The 20,279-nt window shown below is 38.3% G+C and overlaps 1 protein-coding gene across 1 annotated transcript in view; it reads right to left on the bottom strand.

Moving 5' to 3' along the window:
- The window catches only part of LOC132791606 (prolactin-releasing peptide receptor), a 37,704-nt gene that overhangs the window by 7,414 nt on the left and 10,011 nt on the right, over positions 1-20,279 (bottom strand). Inside the window, exon 2 of the mRNA XM_060800607.1 lies at positions 12,661-14,702. Within this exon, the coding sequence (XP_060656590.1) occupies positions 12,667-14,451 (1,785 nt within the window). The 5' untranslated portion in view covers positions 14,452-14,702 and the 3' untranslated portion in view covers positions 12,661-12,666. The remainder of the gene's footprint in view (positions 1-12,660; positions 14,703-20,279) is intronic.

Raw genomic sequence — 20,279 nt, 5'->3', positions numbered from 1 at the left:
AAGTACGGACACGGAAGAAAAACTGATGTATTTTTAATTGCTGCATACATTACAATAGATTTGCATTACATCATGAGGCGCAAAAGGAAATTTATGTAGTGTGTGTGTGTGTAACGCCACCCACGCAGTCACCAAAATTAAACCAGATCCTCGAGCTCTCAGGCAATTTAATCAGTGTGTGTGCGTGTATGTGTGGGTGTATTTTGGACAGCGCACATGCAAATATTTGTTGTGCTTGTCATCAACGAAAATACAAAAAAAAAAGAAGAAAATAAAACAGGACAAAAGACAAACAAAAAGGCTTCAACAGGCGGCGCCAGCTTGAAGGGACTCGACTCGAAACGCAACGAAAAGCAAAATGAGCTGTAGTTGACTTGAAATAATTCCATCTCATATTTCAAGTTGTTGTCAACGCAGAGAGCAGAGAAAATCATTTGGTAATTAGAGCATCAGTCAACTGATGATCCTGCAGTTGTCAGTCCAAGTGAGCTGAGTACTTGAAGCGTTTTTGTGGCGAGCATTAATTAGAAACTATATTTGTGTTATTTATGTTGGCTAAATATGTATAAACAAGCGAAATAGTCTATATACGACTAGTTTATTGTTATAGATTAGTGTAACATTTGTACATTATAATTATTAATATTAATTTAAAAATCTCTATGCATGTCGTCATCATAATGCCTACGAATTTGGCTAAATTTCCACAGATTAAATGTAATTTCACAGTCAAATTGCTTGGCCAGCCCTGAAGGCTCTTCGTTGTGTCTGGCTAGCCTAATGTGCGTCCTTGAACACACAGAAACAATTTACTCACACTTGACTTGAAGGTATTTCTTTTCACCCTGCATTACTTATAGCATCTTAATTTTGTTCGCATGCGAGATGAAAAATGGCGTGCAATTTGGCTGGCGCTGGAAAGTATGCTATGCTAAATGTAGCGCGTAACTTGAACTTGCGAAACTATTTGCCAGTGCTCTGTGTTTGTAGTTGCTATTGTTGTCATGGTCGCTAAAATATTTGCTCGCATAAATTTGAAGTAGCGAGTTGCTTATGCGTTCAAATTATGTGGCATTATTCAAAATATTAACTTGAATTTGCACAAGGACAGCGAACGAAGCAAACAACAAACAAACGATGAGGAGAAGTCGCCACGCTTGTTGACCTCCGTGTCAATGTTGGCTTTTGCTCCAATTTCCAAGTGGTACTCGGTCATTTTTAGTTGCTGCACGCTCGCACCATTTCAGACAAAATTAAATTCTCAATTTTTTTTATATTCGTTTCTTTTGTTATCATTTTTTTGTGGCTTCGTTTATGGAAGCAGCGCGCAAACACACACACAACACGATACTTGCGGGAATTGAGAGCTAACACCCCGGGCTCTGTGCTCCAGGCTCTACTTAGACCTTGCCTGCGGTTTGTTTGAGAGTTTATAAAATTAATTTACTTGTGGCGAGCACACACTCACTGTGTGTGCATTTACATAGTGGATGTGGAGAGCTTAGCGACGTCAAGCCTCAGTTACAGTTTGTGCTTTCAAAAACGAAAACAATATAAAGGGAATTTTAATTTTAATTCACTCACAGCGATTAAATAATGTATAAGTTACCCAGGCTGGGATTTGTGGAGCGATTTGATTGATATGCCAAGCACGTAGTAGGTGCCAAATGGAATGAGAGCAAGCAGGAAATATAACGACAAATCGAACAAGGAAACGGAAGCGACTGAGGCTACGCCTCTGGCAGAGAGGAATAATAATAACAATATTAATGCCGACACTTCTGGATGCCAAATAAATCGTTAGCCGTAAATTTTTGTGCAAAGTTTTAAGGAAATTTTCTCGCAGTCGTATTTTGAAATAAAGTTAAATTGATCCGGCATTGATCGATTGATTGGCAAGTGAAACTCGCAAGTAATAACCCAGCAAAATGTGAACTTAATAAAATTTGAAGAAAGAACCAAGATTAAAAAGTTTTTGTACAACTTTCGCAGAAAGACTTTTCAGCTGACCATATTGAATTTGATTTATAGTATACAAGAGAGCTTAGCATTGAAGTAGGCCAACGACTTTTTTTGTTTGGAAAGAGAGATTAAGCTAATTAAAGTTTCTTTTGCCTTAAGCTAATTTGATGTACTGTCGCCTGCCAAATTTAATCCACGCTCAACATTCGCAGCCTAATCTTCCGTTCGTTTCGTTTTTTTTGTCGCGAAACAAAACAAATGTCTTAATGCCCTTTTCATTGATGCCTTAACAACTTATTCAAGTTCCAGAGCACGCGTATTTATATCTACATATATGAAGAACATCATCTACTGACGACTTACATAAAAACCTGTTTCATCAACAATCCCCCTCAACGTGCACGACTGATTGTTATTTGTTACTTTGCTTGGAAAAAAGCTTTCGCAAAATGAATGATTATTTCGCACTCATCTGAGTGTGAGTGTGTGAATACATACACACATACACACACCGAGTACTGACAGTTACATGTACTCGTTGGGTATCTAAAAAACCAAAATCCAGACCCAGTCTCTCTCGCTTGAGCCCTAATGACATGCAGGTCGTCTACATGTTGACGAGCTGTCGGTCGTAAAATAAAATATATATACGAATAAAAAAAAGTAAAACATACTTATCGGGGCCAAAGCGAGTGGTGAGCGGGGGTAGATGGTGGATAGAGAGGGACCCTCGTCTGGCGCTGATATCAATCGCAAATCGTGCGCCACGAAGTGCAGCCAACTCTGATTAAAATAATGATAATGTGCAGCTCAGTTTTTGTCATCGTTTCTCTGTTGACTTTGTCTTCATTTTGATGGCATTTTCTCTTCGCTTTTTTTGCGTGTGCTGTTGATTTAATATGATTGAATTTCGGCGTTCGCCATGTGCTGGCTGGCTGTGCCCAACTTTAATTACCACAAAGGCAACGCCTAATGATCATTTCAAAATCTTCTTTAAGCTCTGCACTTGAGTTGCTTATTTTTGGGCTTGGATTGCAAAAAGGTATTGAGAGAGCAAAAAAAAAGGGAAAGTCACGCAATATTTTCTGTATTTTTTTTCCGTAAAAGTTTTTATGCCCTGATACCTTGAGGCACAGTTATGTACGAGTATATGTACCTGGGCCATAAATTATGAGCTGTGCAGCTGTCAGTTTTTTATATCCTCACTTTTCTTTTTTTGTGCGTTTTGCGGACACGCCCACACGCTTACAAATACACAACCATACACGCAAACACGGGCCACAACTGGCCTACCTCAAAAGGAAGCCGCACAGCTGCCGTCGTTCCACATTTATGGTAATATTTTTTAACAGCTTTTGTAATGCTCTTTGCCAAGATTTCTTTGCCTCTCAACTGTATTTCTTTCAAAACTGAAACTGACTTACATGCGAAAGTTTTCACTACTTTTTCGCATAGATTTTCCAGCATTAAGTTTGAAAGACTCTTTAAACTGGCGCACAAATTACATACCCTGTAGTTAATGCAAAGTAAATGAAAGGGCACAACAAAAGGGCATATTAAATGAGCAGACAAGTTAGCTGACATTTTAATGAAATGTTTTCACCTACATTTTGCATTTTATAATTTAGACACATTTAGTTAAGAGGGTGTCTTTGAGTCCATCAGCTCATTGACATTTCATGCAACTGTTTTCTGGCACGTCGAAATTATGGCCGCCATGTCGAGATGTCTTTGTTTGCTTTCCCCCCATTCATATTTTGCGTTTCTTTGCTTTTCCCACATAAATTAAGAAATGACGTTGAAAAGAATAAACACTGAAATCTTTGTTGTTGTTGTTATTTGTTATTCTTCGTGTTGTTGTTGTTGTCACTGCCTAGGCTGACAGCCTCTGAAGAGCCTCTGCTTTGGCTAGGCAACTTTGACGTGCGCAGCACACACCAACGTGTCGACCCCAGGACAGCAGGTTCACCACCTGCTGACAGGTGTTTCGTGCCTCCTCGTCGCAATTACAACGCCTCGCTGCGCTGAACGAAAGTGTGAATGAAAGTACACTGAGCGAAAACACAAACAGAATAACCCAGATTGTTAATTCTTCTTAAAATTTCACTTTTACATTATTTTTATCATTTTCATTTTATAATTTTCATGTTTTCCTTTTTTTTTTTAATGAATATGTTTCTCTCAGTGCAGCTGACTGTTAACTATGTTTGTTTACTTTTTGTCTCCCTGGACTTCGTATTTTTATGTTTTTACAAGCATTTCATTCTATATTCGCCGCTGCATAATTATTTCAGCCACGCATTGACAAAAGCCGAATCCTTGAAGGCGTCTGTGTCTTAAAGTGTCAGACACGCAGTCTTAAGACTTCGCAACAAACGCAAACGCGAATGGTGTTATTAGTCCAGGTACTAAAATTGTATGCATAATCATTTTGTTTGCTTGTCAGCGAAATGGGAATTAAATTAGTCGCATTTATTTTAGATTTTACGGGGGAAGTGAAGAGTGGAAGTTGGAATTTATTCAAAAGTTAAATTACAAATAAAAAGCTACAAGTTGCAATTTATTCAAAAGTAAAATTAGAATAATAAGAATAGACTGTTGAGCTTAATAAAATGGGCTATTGTTGACGGTATAAATTTCATACAAATCAAAATAAATGTTTTAAAGAAATTTTGAAATATTTATTATTTTTTCATTATTAAAAAATCGAGTAATAAGAAGTGAATGCTGAACGTCTTAAAACTGTATTTTTAACAAACCATGTATATGCAATATACATAAATAAATGTTAAGATAAATAAGTAATTACGTGATAGAAAACGAACTAAATGTGATAAAATAATATTAGAATAATAGCAATTCATTCACAAGTTCATCTCTCTATAATTGCCCTTGATTATTAAAGTATTATAGAAATTGGTAAATGCTTAAAGCTTATTCTCGGAATCGATTTAATAATCATTTAAGGCTCTTCAAAGTGAACTGCTGCAATTAAGTGAAACTTAAACTATTTAAAGGAATCTCAACTACAAAGATTTCTCCAAGCAGCAATTGAGTCTAATAGCCCTCGTAAGTAAGTGAGCCAGAAACTGAGTTCGTTTGGTTGGATTGCGGCCTATGGCCGTGGGCTTGGGCTTGGGCAATTAATAAAAGCGTTTTTCGCTTCATTAAACTTGTAATTGTTAAGTTGGCTTGCTCGCTGGCTCACTGTCTGGTTGGCTGGCAACGGACAATGCATAAAACTAACCTCTGTTGGGCTAAGACCTCGTATTGGCTTTTCAACTTTAATAAAAGCCAAGCCGCAAGCATTTTGTATTAGCCAGCTTGATCTTGATGTTCGTTCATCGTCTTGCTATTCTCTTGACTTGAGCTTCATCATCATGCTGCCGCTGTTGGCCAAATCATTAAACACAAAATTTAATTAACTGTTAATAAAGTTGCTAATAAACGCGCCCACCAACGGCCCTCTAAGCCCCTGTCAAGTTGCCCCAAATGCCTGTGGCTCATATTAAGTGGCATTAAGCTCTGCTGTCAACACACACATATACACACACTTGCGCACACACACATTCTGGGAAAAGCAGACTGAAGTGCAGCTTGAATCTTCTACACATATGCTTCCAAAATCTGTCTTCCACATTGTGGCATAATTTATGTATAAGCAGCTTCAATTTTTCTTTTTTTTCTTTTTTTGTGCTGAACCCAGCTGATCCTGGCAATCTCTCACTAGCAGCAAGCATGCTGGTCAGGGCACGTGTTTTCCCAAAAATAAAAGTTTGCTGGTCTGCTGTTTGCTATTTTCTGCCCTGCTATTTGCCATCTACACACACCTGGAGCTGACAGCAGCGACACGTGGCCAGCAGAACCACGTCCGTCACATATAACTCGCATCGATGCCCAGTTACCACATTTAATTGGGCATAAACACTGCTCGCTTTTATAGACATTTTTCATCAATAACAAAGGCGTCTGCAATGGCCCATTAAATGTCCTTCCAAACACACACACTCACACTCAAAGACTGCACAGTTGGTCGCAAATGATAAAAGATATTTTCGCTTGACAAGTTGATCAAATTGTCATTAATTGAGAAGAACATTACACAAAAAAATCATCAAATGAAACTAATTACAAAAGTGATAAAAAATTCAAAATGAAAATGAAAATCAATTAGACCAATTTATGGATGACTTTTAATTGCTTAGGGTGGAAAGAGTTTCACATTGGTGAAAGCTTGATTCTTACAGTATTTTCAGGCAAAATTACTTTAAAATACATTTTTTAATATTACAATTCTAAGACTTTTCTTAAAGCTTTAATCTACTTCTTAATATGTAATGAATAATTCCTTATAAGAACTTTAGCAACCACATAAATATTATTCAAATGATCAAGCCTAATATAAATTGACAAGCAAATGACATGCTGAAGTGATAAGTGACTTTAGCTGTTGCAATCAATTCAATTATCGTAAGCAATCAAATCATACTCGAATACGAGTAAAGTGATTGGGGATTTGTCTTAGTTGTCATCTCATCATTTGCGCCTCCAAAACTAACAGCCAGAATTCGAATTGATTTCTTTTGGTATTTTTCGTTTTTTGTTTAGTTAACTTTGATATGCATCCCAGTGTGTATTGGCGTGTATAAGTCAAATGGAAATACTGTATTGCCATGCTCAGAGGTTCTACGTGCCTGGCATGGCAACGTTCGTAATGCCTTTAAGCCATGGTTACAGTCATCGTCGGGCACATTTGATGAGCGAGTTAAATGCTTCAAATGTTTTGTTTGCATAGCATAAGAGAATGTTCGCTAAATATGTGTTGGGTTAGGGTTATGGGATGGTAGTCAGAAAAACATCTCTTGCGACTGAATTTAATATGTTTGTCGTAATTTTTATGGTTTATTTATGTGATATTCGATAGTTACTGCGGGCCCAGCTCAAGTTTGTAGCCACGACAAGTCAATAGAATTTATGACCATCAATTTTATTTTGATGTGTGCCGAAAAGTTTTTTTTTTTGTTCTTTGTTTTCGTTGGTTTTTTGTGCTTTGTTTGTTATTGTTGTTGTCGATTTCCCAGCTAACTCGTTGTGGGGGGCCTTGGCCTTGTGTGGCTATAATTTATGCCGACAGCTTCTTGAAAACTTTGCGCTCATAAATTGCGGAGGGCGGCGCTTAAACATTCAGTTGGCCCCCCATTTGGGGAGTTAACACCTAATCCCGGACACTTTAAATCCGCTTGCCCGCAGCTACATCCGTTTTATAGTTACCTTGCAGCATTGTTATTGTTGCTGTTTCCTTCCTCAATTCCTTTTAATTGTTTGCTCAACACCTTTGGCTAGCTTCCTGCATTGCCATTGCCACTGCCACAGAAGCGCTGGCCAGGAATTGCTATTGTTGGCCGTTGCGCTCCATGGCCATACAACATAATAAAAGCTTGTTAACGTAATTGCTTAATTGGCCAGCTAGTGCGCTAGTGGCCAGGAATGAGGGGCAGAGAAAGAATTGCTGGCAGAAGAAGCTAAAGCAGCTCTAATGAAAATGTTGTTTTCGCTGCCCAACACATTAGACTGATTAGACACGGGCAGCGGGAATAAAAATAGAGCCATGTGGATATAAGTACCTTACACACACACACACACACACACACACTTGCGTGTGTGTAGACAGACGCACTCACATACGCATATATTGAAATGGAACGTGTTGGGTTTTACATTACATAGCTGACTTTTTCTGCTCACACTCTTTGGCAGGGTGTGAAAGCAAAACGGTAATTGCATTTTTATTTCATTATACTCTTACGCATGCACAGCTCTAAAGCTAAGCCAAGTGACTAAGCAAAATGCGCATATGCAATTAATATTATTATGCTTTATACATTTGCATATATTATGTAAATTTGAATTAACAGCGTGAAAGCTTGCACCTTAAAAAGAACGTCACCTGTTGCTTGAGATCAAGCAAACTTTAGCATTCCTTATGCATTATCTTGAAAGCAAATATTAGTTAACAGAATGGTAAACTGAAGCCTAGTTCACTATATTCTTTAAGCATAGGTCAGTTAGGGTAATCAAGAGTGCAGCTTTGCATCAGTGAGTGAGCATCTAGCTTATGTAATCTGCACTCTGGCCTTGATTGGCCTGTTTACACTAATCTGTCAGCAAAAGGGCGTATCCTCAAATCTCAGAGGCAGCTGTTTTGCCATCGATTTCACCATCTGGCCAGAGCTTGAAGGCAGGCACATGTGCCGCACACAGGAAGAGAGTGAGAGAGAGACAGAGACAGATAGTCCATTTCAATCGTCAATTAGACACTTGGCATTTGTGCGAAAGGAACTTCATTAATCGCTTTTATTTTCACAAATGTCAGGCTGTCAGTCAGTTTGGCTTATAGTGTGTGCCAAGCTGACGTCAACATCAATCCGATGGCCTAATACTCATATATTGATGCTGTTGATGTTGATGTTATAAAATAAATGCGTATCACCCATGAAAGCTCTGCATCAAACGCTGGAAATCATGTGGAAACACATGTTTCATGACACTTCAAAACCAAATGCCACGACTGAGATGATCGCGCGAAAAAAAGCAAAAAAGAAAAAAAATGGAAACGTAAACGCTGAGCAATATTTTTTTTATTGCACGCCAATACCAAAAAACATTTCACGTTGAGTGTAAGTAAGTACATATTGAAATCACGCTAGTCTGTTCGTATGTATGCATATATGTATGTCTGTATGTGTGCATGCATGATAAGCAAACCAAAGAGCATGCTTCTGTAACCATTAAACCCGAGCGAGCACATACAAAGACGACAAATAACGAGCACAACATTTGCCTGGTGGTGGATGGCATTTGATTTTTATATGCTGCGATTTAGTATGGATTTAATCAGGGCCCTTTAGATTTTATAACACACTTTTGCACTTTTAGTGTGATTGATTGGAATTCGGATAGCTAAAATGCTAAAATGCATTCGCTTTCCACTTAAACAGAGTAAATAAAATATTTATATTCAAATCAATACTTAGCCAGGCATTGAACTCCGCTAACAGTTCTGTTTTATGGCGGAGCTGTAAAGTTAACAGTGCGCACAGCCTAAAAGCATGCTATGAATTTAGTAATGAAAATGGAATGCATAGTGAAATGCAATTAAATGTTAATTATTGCTAGAACTCTTAAGAGCAACTTAAACGAGTTTATCTTGCTACTTTCTGCATAAACTTTTTTTTAATTTAAATGTAGTTTGAACATATTTTACCTGGCCAAGTCCAAGACAAAGTTGAACAAGAAACTTTTCAAGGACAATAAAATGCGAAACACTTCAAAGAAACCATGTAGCTTGTATAGAAATCGAAACAAAAATAAAACAATGTGCAATAACAATTCATAATTTCAATGTAGAGAATTCTTGAGTTACGAAACTTCAAGCTATCACGTTTAGCTGGAGCCTTCCCGTTGCTGCCACAGTGGCAAACTTATTGCGGCAAATGTTCGAAATAGTTGTAAAATTGATTAAATAAAACTGGAGCAGGCAGCTACAACTTTTACTTGGAATGATGAGTAACAGCTCTAGCTCTAGCTAGGCACTTTGTCTGGTAAGTTGCCGGGGAATTCTTATCAGGCACAATGGCCACTGAAGCAATTGCATTGTAAGGCACAATTGTGATGGCATTTTAAAACTACAACTAACAAACTGCTGGAAAAAATGATCGCTTGCAATGTAATCGTAAAGTTGCCGTTAGTGCTACGATATCTAGACACAACTGCCCCAATTGCCAGTCCCCGGAGCAGAGTCAAGTTTTGGCCCATTTGCCAGTCGCAGTCGCAGTCGCAATCACAGCACAACCAGACAGCAAACAACAAAATACAATTCAGTTGTAAAAAGTTTTACACTAACTCGCTGGCAAACTTGTTTACAGAGACAGCACACGGCGGAGCTGACACTCCCTTTCAATCCTCCTTCTCCTTTTTTTTTTGGTGTGGGAGTGAAAACTTTGCTGACTGAATCTGAGAGTGAACTGAGTGCGAGACGAGAGTACTGTGAGTCCGACAATTGCTGTTTGCAATTTCAGTTGCAGTTCTCATGCATAATGCATCAAATGTGAAATGTGCTTGGGAGGGGGCCATCAACTATGTTATATCACTTACCGTTCACTCACCGCTCGCTGTGATTTCATACTCGCAAGTCGCAGCGAATCCTAGTGGGAGTTGGTGGAGAGTTTGGCTGGCATTTTTTATGCGAATTTCATAGCTGGGAGCTGTGCATATGGCTTGTTGACTGACATCACCCGTTCCACAACACAGCAGACGGGCAAGCAACCCACATGCCAGTGGGTAATTAGGCTGAACAGCATAGTTTTGTGCCACACTAACGACTGCGCTGAATAAATCATAAATTAAAGGCCTCTCGGACGTTCACATATTTTGTTTGCTTTTGCTGCAAAGCCAACCGCAAACATGGCTAAAATGTAAATAACAACAACGATGCCACAACATGCTTTAGATAGTGTAGGACTCGGTGAGATAAAAAGAAAAGGTATTTAGTGCCCAAAGATATTTGCACAAATACGAATATCAACAGCATATTCCGACAGCAAACGTATCTTAGATTGGCTACTCAAAGGCAGACTAAAACGCATGAATAGTTAACCCAGATATTGCTTTGTGTACATATCCGACATTGGTTTGAGGTTTATGAGAGCGAAATTGAAAAATATTTTGAAAATTTACTTTAAGACAGCAATTATTTTAATTGCTAGTAAAAAAATCATTTGTGGTTCGCTTGGAAATAGTAGACATGAAAATCCATTTTTGTTTATTTACTTATTCAAAAAATTAAAAAAATCAGCTTAGCAAAAGTAAACAAATAACTGTTAGACATTCCAAAACAAAATAAAATTTTGTTTTGATGGAAACTGCATATCGAAATATATCAAACAAAGAGCAAGTTCCAAAATATATCACATTTCTATGTAGAGTATTATTCACTTCGATAAATAAATTGATGGTGAGAATAGCTTTAATTTGACTGCACATCAAATGCGTCAAGTTTGTTATTGTTGCCATTCGACGATTAATATGAGTAGTAAATTTTCATTTAATCAAATAGAATTTCAATGCCAAGCGATATATTTATAAACTTTATGACTTTGGCCATCTCGAGTGGAGATCAAAACTGGGCAGACAGACGGACGGACAGACAGATGGCCCCATAACGTGCTCCCATAAAAAATTATAAATAAATAAGCCAATGTAAATTATTCTGCGTCAAAGCATTATGTTTATGAGGGACTTGCGCCTTATCGTTGGCCCCGGCTGTTGACCATTTTGCAACGCATTTATCTGACAGCTTCAGCTGGTAATTTGTGTACATATATTATGTTGTTATTGCTGTTGGTGTTCTAAGAAATCAACTTGATGTTGTCGTCGTGGTTGTTGCTGTTGTTGTTGGAACACCTGGCCAAAGGGTCGGCACGTGCTAGAAACATTTACCTAATCCATTTGCAGTCCGTTGCCATCTGTCATCTCAGCTTGGTAAAGTTTTTCTTTTTACCAAAGAAACTTGACTTACAGTTGACAACGAATGAATGTCTAAACTTGCATTAAAACTGTTTCTTAATGTCTAAATCTTATTCATTTGTAAATTGAATAACTCTTTTTCCCCCCAAACATTAAATATGCATTGGAAAATTGCTGCACTTGGACAGTTTAATTCATTTTTATTGCCATTTTGGAAAATACAGCTGTGCGAAACTTGCACGATGACAGGCGCAGAGGACTTGTGAGTAGCTGAGACGACAGAGTTAGAGTTGACAGTTGATTTACTGCCCAGCACTGGATGGATGAGCTTCACTTGCCACTCCACTCTCCCCATCTAAAGCTGACGTCTTTTGAGCTTGCCAAATGAAATTTGCTAGCAACAGACAGACAAAGAGAGAGAGAGAAAAAGTAAACGAAATTCTTGCCAGCTGCTGCTTGTCATTTGATTTGCTCTTGTTGCACTCAAGCTATCTCTGTTTCGACAACGAGAGTATGTGAAAAAGTGAAGTGGAAATTCATAAGCATTCATGCAGGTAGCAAACTCAATTTTTATGATTTTTTTCTTTTGGTGAGGAAATGGAATCATTGGCATGGAAAAGGAAAACTCGGCGGCTGCACAATGTGGTAAACCATTTTGCCAAAAATCTGATAGCAGCCGAAGATGAAGATGAAAATGGATATTGCAGATGAGATATGTGAGTTGTGCTAGTCATATTGATGCATCAAATCGTACTTTGTATGCTCACTACATATAGAGTTGAAGGGAATATAACATAGGAGGAAAATGGATCCTTCTCCGACCCAATTGAATTGGATAAATATACATAATGGTATTTTTTTCTCTATGGTATATTTTGAATATAGTATTTTATATATATACGAAGATTTTGGCATATTTTAGTATTTTTTTGGTATATTTTGGATGTAGCAGTTTTTCGATATAGTGAATATAGACTTCGGTATATTTTAGTATTTTTCCCGTTGATTATATATTATTATATTATAGTATTCTTTCTTTATATATGTATTTTGTGCTTTCGTATATTTCAGCTTTGTTTGGAGAGTATCTTATATTCGAGTGTACTCAACTTTCTTACTTACTATATACATAACATATGTATGTATGTTAGTAGTACATTTCTGTTTACTCACCCTGTCTCAGTTATATCGCCTACTGGCATCTGCTGGTCCAATAATAGCAGCGCCCAAATCGGCCAGCATATCCGAGTCCTGACATTGACTACTAGACTCGAGCATGCTGATGCCTGTCGTGTTATCGGAGCTAACAAATGGCGTCTCGCTGAAGCGAACTTCTACCGTCTGCTCATCTCCGGAGTCGATGTAGTCGCCATCGTCATCCGTGCGTCGTCTAATGCGACGCATCAATTCCACCTGCTGCTGTTGTTGTTGTTGCTGCTGCTGTGGCTGCGACTGGCGAGCATGCACGAGGGCAGCATTGATGCCACGCCCACTGAGTATGGGCGACACAGCGCCAGTGCCATTGCCATAGGTTGGCTCTCGCGGTATGATGAGCAGCTTCTCCTTGGGCAAACACGTCTCCTGAGTGATGCCATTGTCATCCTGATCATCAGCATCTAAGCTTCCGCCGCCGCCTCCATCGCCATTGCCATGATGCAGTCGCGGACCGCAGGTGTTGCGATCACTGCGATTGTAGCCTCTGGTTATGTTGATGATGTTGTTGTTGGAGGGATTAAAGCAGGGCAGGACATGCTTAAACTCCTTGCGGAAGTTCTCATTGAGCCAGGCATACAGAAAGGGATTGTAGCACGTCGAGCTCATGGCAATCGAGTGGGCCACAAAGAAGAACAGGATGTAGAAGCGCCAATCCTTTGACTTGTCGTTGAAGTCATCGAATATATTAACCAAATTGATGGGCAACCAGCTGAGTCCAAACACCGCCACCATAGCAATCAACATGCGATTCGTGCGCTTCTTGCGATCCCGATCCGCTTCCTCGCGACGCGACGACTTCGAACCCGGCTTGGCCCGGGCACGCTGATTCAATTTAACGGAGATCCAAACGTAGCAAATCGATATGATGAAAAAGGGCAGCAGAAACTGCAGCACTGTCGTAATGGCTCCGAACACCTTGCGATATTGTTCCGCCGGCCAATTCTCCTCGCAGACCATCAGCGACTCGGTGTCGCTCATCAGCTGCATGTAAGCCTGGGCAGCCATGGTGTCGTTGGGCAAGGCGATTCCCAGACTCGTGCCATTGACCTGGGTGTCATTGTTCGTCACCTCGGACATCTTCATGTACATGCCATAGGGCAGCGTGGCCAGCAGCGAAACAACCCAGATACTCACAATGATTCCAATGCATGTGGAAAGTTTCATGCGTGGATGGAACGGATAGATGATCACAAAGTACCTATCGATGGCAATCGAGGTCAGCGTCAGCGTTGATATATAAATGCTACATCCCTGTGCATACGAAACCAGGTGACACAGCGTTCGACCAAATGCCCAACGGCCCATGAAAGTGTACAGCGGCGTAAAGGGCACGGCGAGCACACACAATAGAATATCGGATAGCGCCAGGTTGGTAATGAATATATTGGTTACGGTTTGCATCGCACGATTACGCAGCACCACGTAGCAGACGAGAACGTTGCCAAACACGCCCAGGACAAACACTGTGGTGTACAGCACATAGAAGAAGATCTGCACGAACTGATTGTGCATAATGTCCGATTTATCCGCATCCGAATCAGAGCCTGCTGCGCTCGCCGTTGTCGTGGTCATCGATGTTGTGGTGGTACTGGTTGTTGTCGAGGTGCTGCTGCTGCTCATGATGGTTGACAGAGTGCTGCCATCGAGGGGGGAAAGGGTTGTGCTCCAGTTGGCGCCCAGCAGTTGAGGCAACTGCGTGCTGGCCGATATTAGCCAAGCATTAACCGTCTCGTTGCTTACATTGGCCATGACTTTGTTTTAGCTGCCTAATGAGTCAACGGTGAGGAATAACTATGTGCACTCTCTGCTGAGTGGGATATGCGGGCCTTGGCTGTTATTCTTGTTGATTCCTGTCCGGTTTCACCGGAAGTCCGCCACTTAAGCAGCCATTTCCGTCGCCTGTGCTCGGGCACACAAGTCTCGTCTCAAGTTTATCTTCAATGTTATATTTAGCCAACAAGTTTACTTTAATATTTGGCTCATTGCTAATTGTGTGGACTCTGCGAACAAAAAAAAAGAGAGAATGCATAAATAGTATAAAAGTATAAAGTACAAAAAATCACAGACAATTTCCATTAGATTTGTTTAAATGTAAAAGTTTTCAGCCCGGAATTACTTCTTAGTTGGAATTTGAAACTAACTTTGCTCTCTTTGTTCTTTCCCCCGAATTTTCCGCGTCTTCTTGTTGCGTTTCGCTTTTGTTTCGGTTTCGGTTTTGTCTTCATTTTCGTCTTTCGTCTGCGCGCTTCCCCCAAGGATTAAGTTGTTGCCTTGACTGGCATTTATTTCATTTGCCATCTCCCTCACTCACACACCAACACAAACACACGCTCAAACACATGCCATCACAGTCTCGCAGCGCTTGAGACGGGTCGAGTCTGAGACTAGAGACGGTGTCGTTTGGCTTTATTAAAAACAATGTTGGCAGCCAAGTGCAGCAAAGCGGAAGTGAAAGTGTGGCATTAGCATCAAGTTTATTTCGGTCGAGGAGGCAGTGTTGGTAAACGCATTGCGACAGTGTTCGCACACATCAGCAAGTCCTTTGATTACGCTCAGCGCAGCACAAATCAAATTAGACACTGCGACTGTGATTTAAAGTATTATTTATCATAGTGAGACAACGTAATTAGAAGTATAAAAATTTAAAAAAAAATTCTTATTTCTAAATAAATATAAATTCTACACTTTATTTAATTCAATTTGCTTAGTTTTTATGTTGCTCTTATTCATATTTAATTAAAGACAAATAAAATAAGGAAATTATCATTCATAAATTCCTTTCAATACATTCTGTCATTTTGTGTGCTACAATAGATGCGAAGTATATATTAGACGTACATTGTCACAATGCACCGAGCTATTCCAAGACTAAATAATTAGTTCACGAAATGTGCGGTCACTTATAGCTCATAAAAACTACTTGACATCTAATATAAAATCGCAAAGTGCATCTACCGCAGTCTATCTTATGACATATATATTTTAAATACTCGAAAAATGCACTTGACATCCCTAGAAAATGTCATGTGCTCTCATGTACTGCGTCATATTAATAATACATATGAGTCTAGAAAATGTTGATATAAACATCAGTTCTTTTCCGGTATAGTTGAAATACTTGAACACGTCGTAATATTTTCACAAGTAGTGTTGCATCTATACATTTATCTGTATAATATCAAAATTTAAGTAAGCATAGCTCATAAACTATGAATACAATATTTTTTTTTAAATTGCACTTAAGTTTAACATGTTTAAAAAGTATTGCGTCTATGCTGCTCATATTGTTAAATAAGCTTTAAATCAAAAAACGATTATGTTATTTAAAACTAAAAGTGATTGAGTCATGAATTTTCACATTTGCCAATCAAATTTGGTAGAATATAATTTACAATAGATGACTTAATTACAAAGCATTTAAGTTCACCACTTCCGTTGACTAATTTAAGCCTTAAAATTTCCAATAAATGATTTGCTGCAATACAGAATTAATCTGATTAAATAATTTCCACTGACTTATGGTTCAGTTTACCAGGAAGTTAACAATGCTATGCATGCTTGAAGCATACAATCAATTTCTATTATTTGCCAATTTCAGAGAACTTTATGGCCAACAGCTTAATTGATGAATCCTTGGGAGACAGAGCAACGCATCATAATCCGCAAGGAGGGGGATTGATTGCATTGTTCGTCTGGGCCAAATCACAAAATACAATTGAATGATTTTCCTGGATTTCAATTTCTATGCTGGGCGCTGTAATTAATTTCATGTTTACAATGAAAGTTTCAAGTTCTGCCAGCCAAATACGAAAGTACGCACGTACTTCAACTGATAGTTTGTCAGGCGATGGAAAACGACACGAAAAACTGACAAAACAGCAACACATCCATAACCCGTATGAGAGAGAATCTAAATCTGAATCCGAGTCCGAATCTGAACTCAACCTCGAACCATAACCTAAAATAGTGAGTACTGGTTACACATGCTGCATGTAAATGCAAATTTAATTGGATTTGGTTTAACAACTCTACCACTCACTCTCTCTTCCTTTCACTCTCTGTGTTTCTGGCTAAAACTTTTGCTGTGTGCAGCTTTATGTTATCCCCCCAGCATGAACAAATGCAACAACAGGTAAATGTACATACATACACATTACGTTAGTTAAGCAGTGTTGGAACATTGCATTTCATAGCATCGTTAACTGAAAGCCACGTCCCCTTGGCAATGAGGTGAACAGTTAAGGCTTAAGCTGTTGCGAACGCAAATGAAAATTGCTAATACTAAGCAAATTTAATAAATTTATAATTAATGCCTTCTACGTGATTACGACAGATTTTTGAAATAGACAAGAAATCTCTGCAGTTAGCTGAGCATTAGCATCAATGGCAGCGTATTTCAAATCCCAATACGAACTATTTTGTGATGGCCGAACGTGAACGGATTATAACTAGTTTAATACATATGTTCGATAGACAAAATAATGAAATATATATTTATACATATAGAAATCCCATTTATATATTCAGTATATAATGGAAGTATAAAGCAACCAAATATAAAGAAAAGTTTTGAAATACTTTACAGTAAAAATGTATATGCAAACAACTAATATATTTATATTGTATGTTTAAAACACGTATGAAATGAAAGTAATCAATTTACATTATCAAATTGAAATTAATCACATTTACCTTGCGAAATTTTCACCTTACAACAGAACTTTATTTTATAAACATTGTCAGATAATAACTTAAGTTTATTGTAAATATGATGATGACAAAAAAAATAAAAAATATACATAAAAATAACTTAATAATTGTATTTACAAATTTATTTCATAATCGAAAGCGAAAACCAACCATAATTTATTTTCAAATATCATTTCAACTTTACATTGTTTCAGAAACCTTTGACAACTTTGCATAATCTGCCAGCATTGTCAATTGTCTTCATGAAAAGAAAATGAGAAAACGAGCCTGATAAACTTGATTACAAGTACAAACAGGTTTAATTACTTGTTTGCCCAAGCCCAAGAACAGGCAATTTGGCAGAAAGGTTACGCATCAAAATAAAGTGTTGCTCCCCAAATATTATGTAATAACAACTCAAGATACACAATCCATAACCTCGACGCGACAGAGACAGAAACACAGAGAGAGTGAGATGTAGGAATGTCAGAAAAGTGCTTTGCGCCGCGGGCCAGGAAAAATATACAAAATAATGTTGATAAATTAATAGGCGGAAGTGTGCCAAACGCTTGTCCGGAACTCGAGCTAGACCCACAGGTTACACAGTACAAAAGTGTGCCCCAGGGGGAGCTGGAGCTAAGCAACAACAGCAACAACAACAACAACGAAAACGGGCTGCGACAGGCGGAAATTGTGTAAAAAATGGCAGTTAACAATTTTTTATTAACGCATTTGCCCCCCAAGAAGGAGGAGGGGAGGGACCACAACAAAAGCCGGCAACTACTCAGGCCATAAACATCATCGAAATCATTATCAGGCAGCCAGGCATCAGGCATCAGCCTCGGCAACATAATCATCAGGCTCACAAGCATCATTATCATCATCTTTATACACTTTGCTACACTGCGCCACGTCGTGTCGCCTTTAGCTCATGCTTATAATCATTACTAACAAGACAGCGCAGCGCAGCACAAAGCAGCTTGAGTGTGTCATCCTGTCGAGTGAGTCTCCGTCTGCTTCTGCGTTTGCAGAGGAGTCGCTACTCGCTTGTCGGATGTCACAGCTTGGGTCCTTCTCGACGATAGCTGAAGCTATGGCTGTGGCTGCGGCTGCTGCTCTGCGGCACTTGGTAATTTTAATTTTGATGCATTTGTCACACCATTTTTGCAGAACAATTTATCTTTGAGCTGGCAATATAATGAAACAAGGCGCTTTGGCTGGCTCTGCCTGGACAGCCGTTCACTTTAATGGGATTTTCCTCGCGCTCTGTTTTTATAGTAGCTGCAAAAACATTCGCCTTCTTTTCCACCTCAACACGCGCTGTCGAATGACAGTCATTTTTTCATTCCTTTTTTTTATAAGTACAACACATATATTGCCTACTTATTGGGGCACGTGAAACATTTTATGGACTTGTGTGTGTGTGTGGGGACCCGTTATGCATAGCTTATTATAGCTAAGGTATTAAAGTACCATTTAATGTCGCATTTATAGCAAATACTCTCTCACCTCATCTCGTCTCTTTCTTATAAACTTTATGTTATTGTTTTTGTTTTTGAACGCTAACTTTTTTCCAGCAGCAGCAAGCAGTCGCTTAAATTTATTACGCTCTAAAATTGGCTTAATCTATTTTGGGTTAACGCAAGTTAAATTGACTGCATGTTGTAAAGATGAGCAAAACACCATTTATAAATTGAATAAAAAATCGAAAATAGAATGAAGCGTATTAAATTTATACAGTCTACCTTAAAATAATTTAAAATTTTTTCAAAGCCTAATATTCATAATAAATTTTTAAAGAGCTTAAGCACAAATTTGGGAATTTGAAACACAGTTTTGTTTTCGGAATTAAAATAAATTTGTAAACGTATTCACAATATATTCACTCAACTTTTTTTAATTTTAGTAAATTATTGTTTTTTTGGATTTGTGAAAAGCGGAAATTCAAATACTATTTTGCAATATAATGTTACCAATGTCAATAACGTTCGAACCGTAATAAATATATATCTTATTTAAAAGATTTTGTACAATTTTCAAAGTGTTTAAACATAACTTTTAGGAATTTGAGTAAATTTCTATTTTCTTTGACAAATTTGTTAAAAATTTAGCTGCAATTCTGCAATATAACATTTCTAAAACAGAAATTTTGCCTTGCAAAACAATCAAAGCAAAAGCATTTGGCTTTAGCTAAAAATGATTTATTTGTGCTTTGGCTGAATAAATTGCACACAAATGAATGCCGAGTATGTGAATTACAAAAATAACTTTGTTTCAAATTAGTAACCACATCCCACTTATGTTTTATTTGCTTATTTGATTGCGTGTTTGACTTGAGAAGAGAAAGAGAAAGAAGGATAAACGAGCAAGAGAGAGGAAGAGGGGAAGAGCATGCGAAGTATGTAAATAAAAATAAAGTTGACCACAACAAAGAGCCCTCTTGTTGGCTTAAATACATTTTAAGCTATTTCTCACACACAGACAGTTGAGGAAACTATGCCATTAACTTGGCCATAAATTTCACTAATGATGCCAGTAGCGTTATTGCCACAGTCAGTTGCTAGTTAAGCCATTACAAATGATCAATGCCCAGCTGCAGTTGTTCGTAATGATGATGGTGATGAAGTTAATGGCAGCACACGCCTTTCAGCATTTCTACTAATTAACATGGCTATTTTTATGATAATCAATTACAAAGTTTTCACAGCAAACTTTTGCGATAGTTTCTTTCCGCCACGCATCAAAGAAATTACTCGACCCAACTGACAGATGGACGGACAGACGGCAAATAGATAGACAGACAGCTGAGAGAGGCTGAATGAAGAACATGTGTTCAGTATCAGAATATATTTGGAATTGGCTTGAATTTAATTAAAGAAATTCACTGG

The sequence above is a fragment of the Drosophila nasuta genome, chromosome 3 (assembly GCF_023558535.2).
Source record: "Drosophila nasuta strain 15112-1781.00 chromosome 3, ASM2355853v1, whole genome shotgun sequence".
In the NCBI taxonomy this organism is placed as follows: domain Eukaryota; kingdom Metazoa; phylum Arthropoda; class Insecta; order Diptera; family Drosophilidae; genus Drosophila; species Drosophila nasuta.
The sequence above is the reverse complement of the archived record's forward strand: the minus strand, read 5'-3'. Positions and strand labels throughout refer to the sequence as shown.